Source organism: Hyperolius riggenbachi, chromosome 11 (genome assembly GCF_040937935.1).
Source record: "Hyperolius riggenbachi isolate aHypRig1 chromosome 11, aHypRig1.pri, whole genome shotgun sequence".
Lineage (NCBI taxonomy): Eukaryota > Metazoa > Chordata > Amphibia > Anura > Hyperoliidae > Hyperolius > Hyperolius riggenbachi.
Window position 1 is genome coordinate 40,628,407 of NC_090656.1, and position 15,251 is coordinate 40,643,657.

At 45.0% G+C, this 15,251-nt stretch overlaps 1 protein-coding gene across 1 annotated transcript in view; it reads left to right on the forward strand.

Moving 5' to 3' along the window:
• The window catches only part of GPATCH1 (G-patch domain containing 1), an 80,077-nt gene extending 72,464 nt beyond the window's left edge, over window positions 1-7,613 (forward strand). The window contains exons 19-20 of the mRNA XM_068261407.1: window positions 568-713; window positions 7,116-7,613. Of these exons, the coding sequence (XP_068117508.1) occupies window positions 568-713; window positions 7,116-7,143 (174 nt within the window). The 3' untranslated portion in view covers window positions 7,144-7,613. The remainder of the gene's footprint in view (window positions 1-567; window positions 714-7,115) is intronic.
• The last annotated feature ends 7,638 nt before the right edge of the window (window positions 7,614-15,251 follow it).

Here is a 15,251-nt window from a genome sequence, read left to right on the forward strand (position 1 = left end):
TAGGACGAGGTCCCCGCACTTTGATTGGCCCAATAGGCTGCCTGTCACTTGTCAGGCAGCCTATTGGGCCAAAGTGCGCACTTTGGCCCAATAGGCTGCCTGACAAGTGACAGGCAGCCTGTTGGGCCAATCAAAGTGCGGGGACCTCGTCCTACAAAGTCACTGGACCTGCCAGGGTCCAGAGTGGGACATTTGGAGCAGCTGTTAGTTTTGGGGGAGTGTAAGTTAGTAGTGCATGCTACAGCAGTAACGTGCCTACTTTGAAAATGTTACTTGTGCTGGCACACTAGGCTGCGCTGCTTGAGCAGTGTAGCTTAGTGAATCAACCCCTACTGATTTGTCTGTGAGCCAGATGTTCCCATCAAAAGAGCCACATCTGGCTCCCAAGCCATAGGTTCCCTACCTACCTGTTATAGTCTTATGTTGCCTCAATGCACGTATCGGCGACATTAACATTTTCTGATACTGTACATGAAATGCATAGCAGCATACAATTTATACAACCTCTTTTTTTTATATTTAAATTAAGGATATTTTTCTTTTTTTTTTTCATTGTGTTTAATACAGAAAAAGAAACATAAAAAGCAAAAGCACAAAAATAAACACAAAAGTAAGAAAACGAAGGAGGACATCACGGACTCTGAAGACAGCAGCCCAGATCCCGGCGACAAGGAGCAAGCGGCAAACCTCACACCCCGAGAGCTCCTGAGAAGGTGGGTAACACACAGCACACGGCTGCCATATAGGAAACATATACACCACATAGAAAGATCCTGTAGAAAAAAATCTGACAGTGTAATACTGTACAAACCAGGACACACTGTTCCAAATGTATAAAACACCCAGTGCATCAGTGATCAACCCCTGCAGCACAATACACTGTGAGATGTCTTATCCGGCAATGAAAAAGCTGGGGCTCACCAGATTGTAGCCACTTCATACATCAGGTGGAGCTAACGTTTCAACCAGCGATATTACACGCATTGCCGGCCGTATTTCGGCAACACGTGCTCAAGGCAGACACACACGAACATCAGAAGTGCATAGACTGCACTATTTGATGTTCACACTGCATGCGTTCTGTACCTGTGCGGCGCACAAACGCATGCTGCACGCATTTTTTGCCAAAACGTGTGGCTGACCCATTCAATACAGTGAATGGGATCAGCCACACAACGCATGGAAACGCAGATGGCATGTGATCTTTGTGTCGCACGGCCATCTGCATGTAACAATGTGACCAAGGCCTAAAACAGTGGTTGAAGATGTGATTGCCACCTCAGCATCCCGTTGCCACACCATTGGGCCGAGGCTGTTTCAGTACGGAGTCTTTAGTGTCTCAGACCTGTTTTCCTGGGTGGAGAGATTTGGGCAGATATAATTATGATGCGTGTGTACAAGCAGCTGGGGAGATGGGAGGATAAGACTCCTTGCCTGGACTACAGATACTGAAGCAGCAGCCGCCCCATGATTCTACGGCCATTCCTCTTAAACATTGATTCATCGCTCCTTCTGGTTCATGGAAGTACTATCCATTCCTACCTACAGTAGGCTTCACCTTATCACCATCACAATTATATCTGCTCAAATCTCTCCACCCAGGAAAACTGACCGGTCTGAGACACTAGAGACTCTGTATTGAAACATGGTGTGGCAACGGGGGATGCAGAGGTTGCAATCACATCTTCAACCACTGTTTTAGCCCTTCATTGCTAGCATGCAGATCCATTAAAATCTTTGAAGCTGATGCCTGAGGTCTGGAGCAGTTTGTCTTGCCTATGAGAAATATTGCTGGTTGAAACGTTAGATCCACCTGATGTATGAGGTGGCTGCAATCTGGTGAGCCCCAGCTTTTTTATTGGCGGATACGTCATCTCACAGTGTATTGTGCTGCACGGGTTGATCACTGATGCACTGTGTGTTATATTCATTTGGAACAGTGTGTTTTGGTTTGTACAGTATTACACTATGTCAGTTTTTTCTCTACAGGATCTATGTGGTGAGTGCAATTAAGCCTTGTCTGAAATTTACCTTCTCTGGAACTGTTTTTAAAGTGCACCTAACCTAAGAGGATTATGGATGTTCCTTTTAAACAATGCCAGTTGCCTGGCAGTCCTGCTGATCTCTTTGGCTACAGTGGTGACTGAATCACATGCCTAAAACAAGCATGCTGCTAAACCAGTCAGACTCCAGTCAGAGCACCTGATCTGCATGCTTGTTCAGGGGCTGTTGCTAAAAGTACTAGAGGCAGAGGATCAGCAGGAAAGTCAAGCAACTGGTATTATTTAGTTTCAACAAACTTTTATTGGGCACTGAAGTGCCAAAGTTGCATAGACAGAAGAACATAGTAACATTGTACAAGAAGTCTGTATCTGCCCATCAAGGGCTACAAACATTTGAAGATACATAGAGTTTAGATTACAATTACGCTCTCAATAGGATGACGGATCAGGTATATAAGGCAATTTAAGATAAAAACACAGAGCATGGATATAGGGAGGGTCACGGCCGGTTCCACCGAGAAGTTACAGGTGATTATATCTAGCATTTTAAGGTATGTTAATGAGGTTGTTATGAATTCCAGGTATTAGGGATGTTTACAGGGGAGGAATAATGGAAATGGGCTGGTCAGTTTATGGCTATATTGTGAGAGCCCAATCAGGCAGAGGGGTTAAGGCCTAATTGTGTTTGAGTCCCTTTAGATAACTTGCAAGATGCCCAAGGTTCCCACACCTTCTGGAACTGCGGTAGTCTATCGTTAATAATAGCATTAATACGCTCACAAGACATTATAAGATTTATTCTCTTAAGTATTTGTAGGTATGCAAGGTGGGGTGAATTCCAATTAGCAGCAATATGCATCTTTGTTGCAGAGATTATGAATTGGACAAGTTTATGCTGGGCATGCAACAATGTTTTTGGTTTATAGCCTAAGAGAAAGATTCTCGGGTCGAGTGTGATAGGTTTAGGAATTCGTTTAAGTAAAAGACGGATCCTTCCCCAGAGGCGGAAGACCCTTAGGCATGAAAACCATATATGGTACATAGTACCTGTAACTAGAGGTGGGCGAACAGTTCGGCTGTGTTAGCCGAACTGTTCGGGCTGCCCAACCTGTTATGTTGCTGTGGCTTTTACTACTTCCGGGTCGCAATGACCCGGAGTAGTACGTCTGCGCTGGCCCGGCGGAGCGCGTCCTAGATCGCGCTCACGTTGCCGGGCACTCTCTGCGCATGTGTGTGACGTCATGAGTGACGTCACACACATGCGCAGAGAGTGCCCGGCAACGTGAGCGCGATATAGGACGCGCTCCGCCGGGCCAGCGCAGACGTACTACTCCGGGTCATTGCGACCCGGAAGTAGTAAAAGCCACAGCAACATAACAGGTTGGGCAGCCCGAACAGTTCGGCTAACACAGCCGAACTGTTCGCCCACCTCTACCTGTAACCTTACAGCCTCTAAAACAAAGAGGGCTCTTTGTGGGGTTGATTTGGTGTACTCTATGAGGTACTAGATACGTACGGTGTAGCAAACGTAAGGACGCTTCCATGTTTGTGGCTTGCAGGCTTCCCCTAGATAGGGTCTCCAAGCACTGGGACCATTCATCGTCATCAAATTGGATGTGAAGGTCAGACTCCCATTGTTTTTGATACTGATGCGTATAGTTAGATGGCGGGGCGTTAAGCATGGAGTAAAGGTATGAAAGCACACCTTTCTGCATTGGGTCCTGTAAACATATGCTTTCAAAATGCGTAGGTTGGATAAATGAACCCGGCTTAGCTAACTTTGAGTGGAAGTGATATAGTTGTCGTACATTGAGCCAGGCTTAAGCCCGGGGCTTCGTAATGTCTATCAGTTGGTCAGTTGGTTCCATGTGGGAATCATTCCCCTGGCTAAGTAGGCCTTGATTGTGGGGTTAGATTCCGTAGACCACCACGAGAATGACGGTGCCTGAGACCTTCAGGGAAGTCTGGGTTAGATTTGATTTCGGTTAATATGGAGGGAGTAGATTGGATAGAAATCAGAAATCTAATTGATCTCCATAATTTCAGCGTATTGTAGGTTATAATGGAATTATCTCGCACTGAACTTATATCTTTAGTATGGGACCATAGTATGCCGCAACTAGTATTATTTAAAAGGAAAAATCCATATCCTTCAAGTTTAGGTTCCCTTTAAGAACCCACCAGGATCTCCTTTTGATTTGTACTTTCAGGCAGGCACAGTTTACGTTATTTATTATATACCTTATATACCTGTGTCACTCATGTATGTGTGTTCCCTCCTCTGCAGTCCTCTGAGACGCTGAATAAGCCTCTGTCTTTGCAGCCAATTACTCATGTAGGAATTTGAGAGTCAGGCCTTGTTCACATTGCGTTCTGTTCGCGTGGCGTTTTTTGAAGCAATTTTTCTTTCCGATTCCCGGCGATTACCTGCGCACTGTTTATTTTGTTGGTGAACCGCTTTTCTAAGCGGGTTTGCCGAGCGATAGCATTTTTTTTAACTTCTTGACTTCGATTAGGAAGTGAACTCTTTGATCCAGAAAAGAATAACTACAATGTATTTATTCTTAAAAACGCGAACGCAATCGCTGCACAAAGTAGACTTTGTGAGCCTTTGCGTTTTTCCTATACTTTCCAAAATGGCCCACGCACCACTTTTCTGAGCGGATCGGAAACCAACCGCTCAGATGTGAACTGTCTCATAGAGAATAATGGTGTAAGCCAGGGGTTCCCAAAAGTTTTGGGTCGAGGGCCGGGGCAACATACTTCAGACTGCTGGGGGGCCGGAGTATATGTAAAATGATGTAGACTTTGCGGGCCAGACAGTGAAGCATACCCAGGTGACAACCTGCAGTGGACAGCAGTGTCACCTGTTGTGGAATTTGATTGGAAGCCAGTGAATTATTGCTTGCTGACTTCCATGTGGATGGGTGGTGCCAGCACGGCTATTCTATATGCAGACCACCAATATTTAAAGATGTAGCTGACCGCATCTATAAGTAATATATTTTGTGTGTGAGTGGCCGGTAAAAAAGCCTCAGGGGGCCACATTTGGCCCGCGGGCCTTAGTTTGAGGACCACTGGTGTAAGCACTTTCAGATCATTTGTGAAAAAAACGCCTCTAGTGTGAACGAGCCCTAAAGTTGCCAATAAATTTAGCATTTTTGAGTCGCAATTGACCATCCAATTCACTAACTTTATCGAATCAGATGAAAATCAGCGACGCAACGTGTTCGCCTGATCGATGGCTTGATCGATATCAGGCCGAAATCAGTTGAATACGTTGCTAAGACATGCTGGTAATTCTTGCATGAGATATTGCGATAACTGACCCCCAAGTGTAAAATGTCCCCCTTGTGTGCAGTGTGAATACTCACCTGTCCTATTGGTGAAACTCCCAGTCTCCTCCGCCAACACCCGTGTGGCACCAGGCACATGTACATGTCACACATGCCCCATGTGGAACGGGGGTGACGGCAGATGAGGCTAGGGTCCAGCCAGCGGGAGATGTGAGAATGTTACATTTGCGGGGCAGGCAGGGGAGTTGCAAGGCCGATTCCTGATATATTTCTGCGGTGTATGCAGGGCATTGGAGTCAGAGTTGGGGATTTGTTGGGTACCTGGAGTTGGAGGTTTCATAAACTGAGGAGTCGGATGATTTGTGTACCAAACCTACAGCCCTGGCGAGTATTAGACTAAGCTAAGGAGTCGAGGACTTCATAAACTGAGGAGTCAGATGATTTTTGTACCGATTCCACAGCCCTGGGTGTATGGGCAAGCAACAGATCCCTCACTGATCAGAGAGAGATCTGTTTCATAGTCAATTTGCCCGTACATCGCTAGATGGATAGACACCTTTACTGAGGTATGATTGGGCAGGGTCTACCTTTCAGAATAAACCTATATAAATTAATCCTTGTGTGTGCGTGCGTGCAAGTTTTGCAGCCTGCTGTCATTTCTGAAACTGGCCAGAAACGAGCCAAAATGGAAAAATGTATTCTCAGTAAGTTAACATGACTTGTGTAGAACTGATTATATATCATAGCTGTTTTATTTTTACAAAACTAGAATTTCATATTGATGTTTACTTGAATTGGGCACAAACTAAACCTATACCCATGTACTGAAGCTTGCAACCTACCTGTCCTTCCTTTATCATTCATGTATCAGCATTATCGCTGCTGGTAAGCTGCCTGGTGCATACCATGCAATTTTCATGTCAGATTGAGGGGAAATAGTTAGAATATTTCCAGAATGTCTGATCTGCTTCCGATCGAGAATAGGATCGATTTTGAGAGCAGTACTGCACAAAATCGATCCCTAAATCGATCAGCAGCAAATTGGACATTTTGGAAACATTCTAACTATTGGATATTTCCTGTCGATCTGATGAGTAACATTGCATGGTGTGTACCAGCTCTTAAGGTGCACATTAACGGTACAATTTTCATCAGATTTGATCTTTCAATGCAGTTAGAATGATTAAATCTAATCAGAAGGCAATTGATTGTTCACATTAAAGGAACAATTTAAGAAGGTTTTACATTCCGATTCAATCATTAACCTCCCTAGCGGTATTGACTGTTATACACGTTAATACAACACCTGCTGTGAACAGTATTGATGTGCATACATGTTAATACTCTCCTGCACTGTACACTAGACCCTTGATGGGGATGTTTATTTGTGTCCACTTTGTCTCAGGAATTTCCAAACCCTTTTGGGTGTTCATAATGGGCTGAATATTTACAAACTACACCTGCTGTTTATAGTAACTGTAAATGACAGAATGCCTTGTGTAACAGGAAAACATTATTAGAACCCGTCATTCACAAAAATGAATTTCGCTGGGACTGGAGGGAAATTGTATGGCTAGAGGTACAGGGCCTGATTGATAGTGGCTAGAGGCGTACAGGGTCTGATAGACTGTGGTTAGTGAGGTACAGTACAGGGCCTGATTGATAGTGGCTAGAGTTGTACTGGGTCTGATGTACTCTGACTAGTGGGGTACAGGGCCTGATATACTGTAATTAGTCAGACTGTGTTACCTTTACCATGACTAGTAGCATTGCCACTAAGGAGATGCTAACTCATGTCATTTCTTTACATTTACAGGTTAAAAAATCTACCAATTCCTCGCTAATGATGAGAAAACTGTCAGCTGACCTCCAGTATAACACATCCATGATCAAAGCCCCACTCCTCAGGTTTTTTTCCCCTTCCTACACGTCACTATCCATAAACAATAAAACAAAATAGGAAACTAATTAACCCCCTTTTACTCCAAGCCACATGCTGCTGGAGGAACTTCACCATTTTTGTTTTCTACACCATTGAGAGAAATAGTGAATTCACCATACCACCTCCCAGAATGCACTGCAGCAGTGAGACTCACATGACCTCACTGCAGATCAGAAATGTGATTTTTGTGTTGCTTTTTAACCTATGCAATTTTACCATTGGTTGTGGTGTTGGGGGGGCTGGCGAAGGAGAGATGGAAGAAGACTGAAGCTGGCGGAGGCTGCATCGCTGCTGGAGCTATATTTATACTGCTGATTTATCAATTGTAAATGTGTACATTAAAAATAATAAATGGTGTTTTCTGAGAGATAAGTGGTGGTGTTTATTATTCTAGATCTGTGTATACTGTCAGAAGTTCCATTTCTTTATGGCTGTCAGTGTAGCAGTGAGGGGCCACAGCTGCATCCTAGCTTCCATTTGCTGCTCCATTTCCTTATTATACATGAGTGATCCAGGGCTTAGGCTTTATGGACGACCTGCAGGCAATTCTTGCATCTCTACAGCAGATGGCAGCATTCTGCATTACCGCGCACTACATGAATACTGCATCCAATAGCATACAGCTGTAGTGGGCAGTTTCCAGCATTACTCCTCCACCTTCAGTATAAAGAGGAGGAGAGGGGCCACTAGACACCAGGGAACTGGATATAGATATGAGGAAACAGGTCACTAAAGACCAGGGAACTGTATTAGGAGGGAGAGGGTCTGCTATACACTAGAGAAAGCTATATGGGAGAGAGGATCAAGTACCAGAGAACTGTATAGGGGAGGGAGTGGTGGCTACTAGACACCAGGGAACAGTGTGGGGGAGGGAGTGGCCACTAGGAACTGTATAAAGGGAGTCTGTCCCTAGACATCAAGGACAGCCTGCGACTTAGTCCCAGTTTTTGGCCCTCTATGTATTTGAGTTGGAAAGCTGCATACCAGGCAGCCTTAAAAGGGAATCATAAAGAAAGACTGCGCTCATAAACTAGGATGACCATAGAGTTCAGTTCAACTGTCACCAATTTGCTTGTCTCCAGTCGAAACTGTATCTGTTAAAGTTCAGTTCCAGGATACCAGATGACTCCACGGAATCCAGTTAACACGTCATAAAAAAGAGAAGAAAAAGCGCAATGTGTAATCCAATTACTATTCAGTACCCATCACCTCTCCACTGCAACTCTGTGCAACGCAATCCCAACACCTAGTGCAGTGACACACTCCCCCCTAGTGCGTCCGCACTCACCTAGAGAGTCTCCCTTCAATCCGGAGGTAAAGATATATCACATAGGGGGTAGGCACATTCACTGGTCGCTGGGTCACCTCTTAGAATTCTAGACTTAAAAAGCTCCATGTAGTGTAAAAACGTTTAATAAAAGAAAGAAGTAACAAATATTGCACTCACAAAAGCAGAAGATCAGACAGCGTGTAACAGAATCTTTGCGGTCCCGGACAGCCGCTGACACACATGCCGCCTCGCTTCCTGGTGCCTCCTACAACTGCCGGTCACGTGATGCGTAGCTCCGCTCTACGTGTTTCGTCATACCATGACTCATCAGGGGCTGACGCTCTACCGTATGCCGGCTCCTAAAGAACCCACCCGCACCACCTCCCGGCTAGAAACCCGCCCCCAAATGGTAAAGCAAGGAAGCTTAACTGCATTGTTTATCGGCGCTTATCACCAGAGGGGCACTAATTATACAATATAAAATAAACTGTTCATGATGACTTCTCAGTTCAATTCAGACAAATTGGAAAAACTCTTCCACAAACACTCAAAATATGATCACTCATAAGAATATTCCAAAGATGTTCTGCCCTCCACTCCGAATTTTATTTATCGTAGGGCCCCTAATCTGAAGGACCGATTGGCACCGAGTTGCGTGGCCCCACCTGAGAATGGAATATTTTCTGGATGGCAGGTCCCTGGATTTTTTCCGTGTAGAAATTGTAAATGTTGCAAGACGGCAAAGGGATATAAAACGAACGAAATTACATCTCATTCCAATGATAATAGTTTTAAAATTAAACACTTCTTGAGTTGTGCAACCTCGTATGTAGTCTGTGATCTGGTGTGAATGCGGCCTACAGTATGTGGGCCGCACCACCAGACCACTAAAAGAGAGAATAGGCGAACATATTAAACTTAAGCATCAAAGTAACCCTGCGTGTATGTATTTTTGTGCAGTGGAAAAACTATCCCCTAGCTGGAGAGGATGCAATAGGGTGAGGGAGCTATCTAAAAAAGAAACTAAGTGGATCTTTGAATTGGATACATTAACACCCAGAGGGCTAAATGTAGATTTGGACATAAATTGTTTTATTTCTAATAACTGATGTGAAGTAGGAGGCATGATTCCCCCCCCCCCCCCCCTTTTTGCCGACGATGAGAATTTTTCATACTTTTCAATGTTTTTTCTTCACCCGAATTGCTTATTGATACCTCCGGGTTTTTATTGCAAGTTTATGTAGCTACTATTCCCTTCTGAAATTGCTTGGCTCTGATCGTATTACATTTGGATGTTAGTGCCATCTAGTGGTGGTTTTTATTAAGCGTTTGATGGGAGTTTTATATATGAGTAATCATGCCTCCTATTTAATTTTAATTTACTAGTTAGATGGTTATATATATGTTTAGGGTTGAACTTTTTATTGTTTCATGATCTGCATATCATGAACAGTTTATTTTATATTGTATAATTATTGTGCCCCTCTGGTGATAAGCGCCAATACACAATGCAGTTAAGCTTCCTTGCTTTACCATTTGGGGGCGTTTCTAGCCGGGAGGTAGTGCGGGTGAGCTCTTTAGGAGCCGCCATACGGTAGAGCGTCCAGCGCCTGATAAGTCATGGTATGACGAAACGCGTAGGGCGTAGCTACGCGTCACGTGACCGGCAGTTGTAGGAGGCACCAGGAAGCGAGGCGGCATGTGTGTCAGCAGCTGTCCGGGACAGCAAAGATTCTGTTACACGCTGTCTGATAATCTGCTTTTGTGAGTGCAATATTTGTTACTTCTTTTATTAAACATTTTTACACTATATGGAGGTTTTTAAATCTAGAATTCTATGAGGTGACCCAGCGACCAGTGAATGTGCCTACCCCCTATGTCAGTGGTTCCCAACCTTTTCCGGACCGGGGAAGACTTTGACCAATTTTTTCTCCGGGGAACGGGAGGAGCGGGTGTTTGCGCGACCTAGTGGACAGTGCCGTGCGCAGCAGGCTATGGGGGGGAGGGGGGTCCTGGGGTGCGGCTGCATAGCTAGCACAGTTGCCCCAGTATGGATAGGTAGTGCCCCAGTATAGCCAGTAAAGTGCCCAGTATAGGTACGTAGTGCCCAGATAGCTAGTATAGTGCCCAGTATAGCTAGTATAGTACCCAATATAGCTTACTAGTATAGGTAGGTGTGCCCCTCCCCCCCTCCACGGCCACCGCTCCTGTTACCTTATGAGCGGGCGGCTGCTTGTCCAATTAGATACCCCCGTAGTAGCTGCTCTCCTCTGTGGCATCTCCTATTACAGCAGCGCGCTTGACGGCTGCTGTGATGAGCAGGAAGCGGTACATTGGCTTCCTGTAGTGGCGATATGCATCGCCGTTACCATGGGAACCGCTGTACCGCTTCCTGGTCATCACAGCAGCCGCCGAGCACGCTGCTGTAATAGGAGATGCCACAGAGGCGAGCGGCTACTATGGGGGAATCTAATCAGACAAGCGGCCGCCCGCTCATGATAAGGTGACAGGAGCGGCGGCCGTGGGGAGGAGCGAGAGGCCAGACCTGTACGGCACACCAGGCAACATCCCACGGCACACTAGTGTGCCGCGGAACAGCAGTTGAAAAACGCTGCCCTATGTGATATATCTTTACCTCCGGATTGAAGGGAGGCTCTCTAGGTGAGTGCGGACGCACTAGGGGGGAGTGTGTCACTGCACTAGGTGTTGGGATTGCGTTGCACAGAGTTGCAGTGGAGAGGTGATGGGTACTGAATAGTAACTGGATAACGCTATGTGCTTTTCTTCTCTTTTTTTATGACATGTTAACTGGATTCCGTGGAGTCATCTGGTATCCTGGAACTGAACTTTAACAGATACAGTTTCGACTGGAGACAAGCAAATTGGTGACAGTTGAACTGAACTCTATGGTCATCCTAGTTTAAGAGCGCAGTCTTTCTTTATGATTGATTTTGTATATGGGCAGTAATACTATTGATTGCGCACCACGTTGTTTCTATATGCATTATACTTATCCATAGCACAGACTGTACTTAATTTTAAGCCTTAAAAGGGACTCCAAGCAACTCTCATGGGCATGCCTTTAAGACTCTGACCAGTACTGCAAAGTACTTAAAGAGACACTGAAGCCAGAATAAATCTCGCTTCAGAGCTTATATTCAGCAGGGGCATGTGTGCCCCTGCTAAAACGCCGCTATCCCGCAGCTAAACGGGGGTCCCTTACCTCCCAAATCCCCCCTGCAAAATCCACGACCAACTTGGTTGTAGACTTTGCTGCTGTTGAGGCAAGGCTAACAGACGCAGCCCTGCCTCTCAGCGCATCTATCAACAGCGCATCGCCGCATCTTCCCCGCCCAGCAAAGGAAGACTGAGGGGCGGGGGAGAGGCGGAGATACAAGCTGATAGACGCGCATGGAGGCAGGGCTGCAGCCATTAGCCCTGCCTCACCAGGAAGAGATCCCCGGGACTCCATGAGGGGATTTGGGAGGTAATGGACCCCCATTTAACCAGCGGCGTTTTAGCAGGGGCACACATGCCCCTGCTGAATATAAGCTCTGAAGCGAGTTTTATTCTCGCTTCAGAGTCTTTTTAAAGCGGAACCAAACTTTTTTTCTATTCAAAATATTTAGTTGCACCACTCTGACACATACAAAGATAAACACTCCTTCAAGCCTATGAGCATTTCAGTGCATGCTTTTCACCCTTCTCTTTTCATAACTAGGGTTATACAGGTGGCAGCCATTACTTCTGAGCTTAGGAGGTTTTAGATCATGTTTGTCATCAGCTACCCTCCCTCACAGGGGCGTCTGTGAAATCTCACACAAGCTGAAATCACCTCCCCTGTGACATCATAAATAGCAGCCTGTGTTTTTTTAACTCCTCCACCAGTCTGCTGGATTCTGTCCCGGCAATATGAAAGGGAGGGGTTCCTCCAATAAATGTAAAATTTTATATTTGTCATCATGCAGCTGAAAAACGGCTGCTATTTTTATAATTTAGAAAATAGATTTTATTTATGAAATCTTGTATTTTTAATTTGGGTCCACTTTAAAGTTGCATACCTTTCTGTAGCTTGTACTCTCCTTTCATTTGATGCCTGAATCGCTGTTCTACACCAAATAGTTTTCGTTCAATTTAAAAATCACGACTTCGATCTTGGCCATGTTTTAACTTCCAGGTCACCCCTGTCTTCTCTGTTAGAGAAGTGCATCACTGAATTAAGCAGGAATAGACACGCATGGCAACTGCAAGAGGCTCCTCCAGAGGGGTCATAGCACAACTTTCTTGGAAGTCGTTTGACTTAAAGGCATGCCCATGAGAGGTGCTCTGAGTCCCTTTAACACCACAGCAGTAGACATGAGTTCCACCATTCTGACTCTAAATTCCGTGTAAAATTTGCAGGCAGATGAGGAGTAACTGGAAACAGATCATCTGCGCGCGCGCATGCACGGAGCAGTAGGCTTGTCCACACAGACCCCGAATGACATCGCTCTCCGAGTTGCTACAGCTCAGAGGGGTAAATGTATTTAACACCACCCAGTGATTCAGCGGCAGCAGGGTGAGCTGTAATTCGGCTCGCCCTTCGCCCAACTGACCGGGCAATATACAAATACATATGCAGTGTAACTTACCCTTGTTGCCGCCTATAGCTGATGCGAAGCAGTCCACATCATGTTTGTCTTCCCTATGCTTCCTCCTTCAAACCCAAAAGAAGGCAGTATTGGAGTGATGTGGAGCACATCAGCTATAAGTGAGGACAAGGGTACTTTATACCCGCCCCCTGCATGTGGGGAGGGATGAGGAAGTAGGCTGTCCTTCAGTTATGAGGACCATCCAGGGCTCAGAGTAGTTCAGTGAATTGCCATTGGTTTAACAGTCAGCCAGTAACATCACCAGGGAGCCAAGAGCTTGTACTGTGTCCCGGGTGTGTATGGGGGCAGCATTCAGAACAGGAAATGCTGAGATAGAACGTCTGTACAGCATGCTATAGAATAGTTTTATCAATACTCACACATTTACCTGTGATTCTAATCAAACATTTAAGTAAATGGGAACCTGTTAAAAAAAGAAAGCCAGACACTTGCGGAGAGGGAAGGATCTGGATCCTAATGAGCCTTCCCTCTCCTCAATTAAAGTGGACCCAAATTAAAAATATAAGATTTCAAAAATAAAATCTATTTTCTAAATTATAATAAATAGCAGCCTTTTTTTAGCTGCATGATGACAAATATAAAATATTTTTCATTTATTGGAGGAACCCCTCCCCTCCTTTCATATTGCCGGGACAGAATCCGGCAAACTGGTGGAGTAGGTGGTGTCCAGCAAAGGAGGAATTATGGATGCCACCTGTATAACCCAGGGCTGTGGAGTCAGAGTCGGGCAATTTTGGGTGCCTGGAGCCGGAGTCGGGAAAAAATGCACCGACTCCTAATGAATTTGTAACTGTAATTAAAATAGAAAATATGATAAAATGTTCTATTTCTCAGATAATAGTCATTAAAAATAATGTATATATACAGTAATAGCTGTGCTTTGTCCACAAAAATGAAATAAACCAATCAAAATTAGTTACTTGTGCTGCTTCAATAAAGCAGTCCCCGTATTTTTAAGGTCAGATATACATATCTGATTGTGACTGTATATATGATGTGTACACAGGAATCTCTTATATATACTAAATAACATCTATGCTGTAAGAATAAAGCCTGATGTGTAGCCGTGTCACTAATAGAGATGGTCAACGAGATGGAAATAATTCCGCATTGATGCTGATTTATGCAAATGTATGCACTCCCTTTGCTGATGAAATCAAATAATTTGATATGTTATTAAAATTTGGTTTGGTGACTACAAATTAAAGGGTAACTGAGACGGATGAAAAGTAAAGTTTTATACATACCTGGGGCTTCCTCCAGCCCCCTTCAGGCTAATCAGTCCCTCGCTGTCCTCCACCACCCGGATCTTCTGCTAGGAGTCCTGGTAATTCAGCAAGTCAGCGCAGTCCGGCCGCATGCCGCTCCCACAGCCAGGAACATTCTGCACCTGCGCAATAGTGCTGCACAGGTGTAGTACGCTCCCGGCGGCGGAGTGTGTGCATGCGCACTACGCCCGACTGGCTCAAGTACCTGGACTCATAGCAGAAGATCCAGGTGGTGGAGGAGGACAACGAGGGACTGATTATCCTGAAGGCGGCTGGAGGAAGCCCCAGGTATGTATAAAACTTTAATTTCATCAGTCTCAGGTTTACTTTGTTAAAAAGTAGTACTATACTCTACATATGCACTCCCCACAGAGCTGCAGGGAATCCACTGAGAATGCTGTGCACATTGAACACAGAGGTGTTGTCTGTTTACAATCTCCTCATTCCCCGGCAGAGTACCTGCACATCATTCTTACATGTCCCCACAGTTACATTGCCTAGGGCCTGATAGATGTTCTTTGTTCCGGTTTGTACCTTTTACAAGTACTCTTACCAAGGACTAGTTTTAGTCTAAAAAGGGAATAAATATAGTAGTCTACATATCCTTCTCACTTCAGTTGTCTTGTAAAATTCCTAAGCGTTGGCAGTTAAGAGAAGAATTTCATGTTACATACTTTTAATCAACAAAATTGTAATATGCAAATTAGAGGAGTCGGAGTCGTGGAGTCGGAGTCGGTGGAATCCTAAACTGAGGAGTCGGAGTCGGTGGATTTTCGGACCGACTCCACAGCCCTGGTATAACCCTAGTTATGAATAGAGA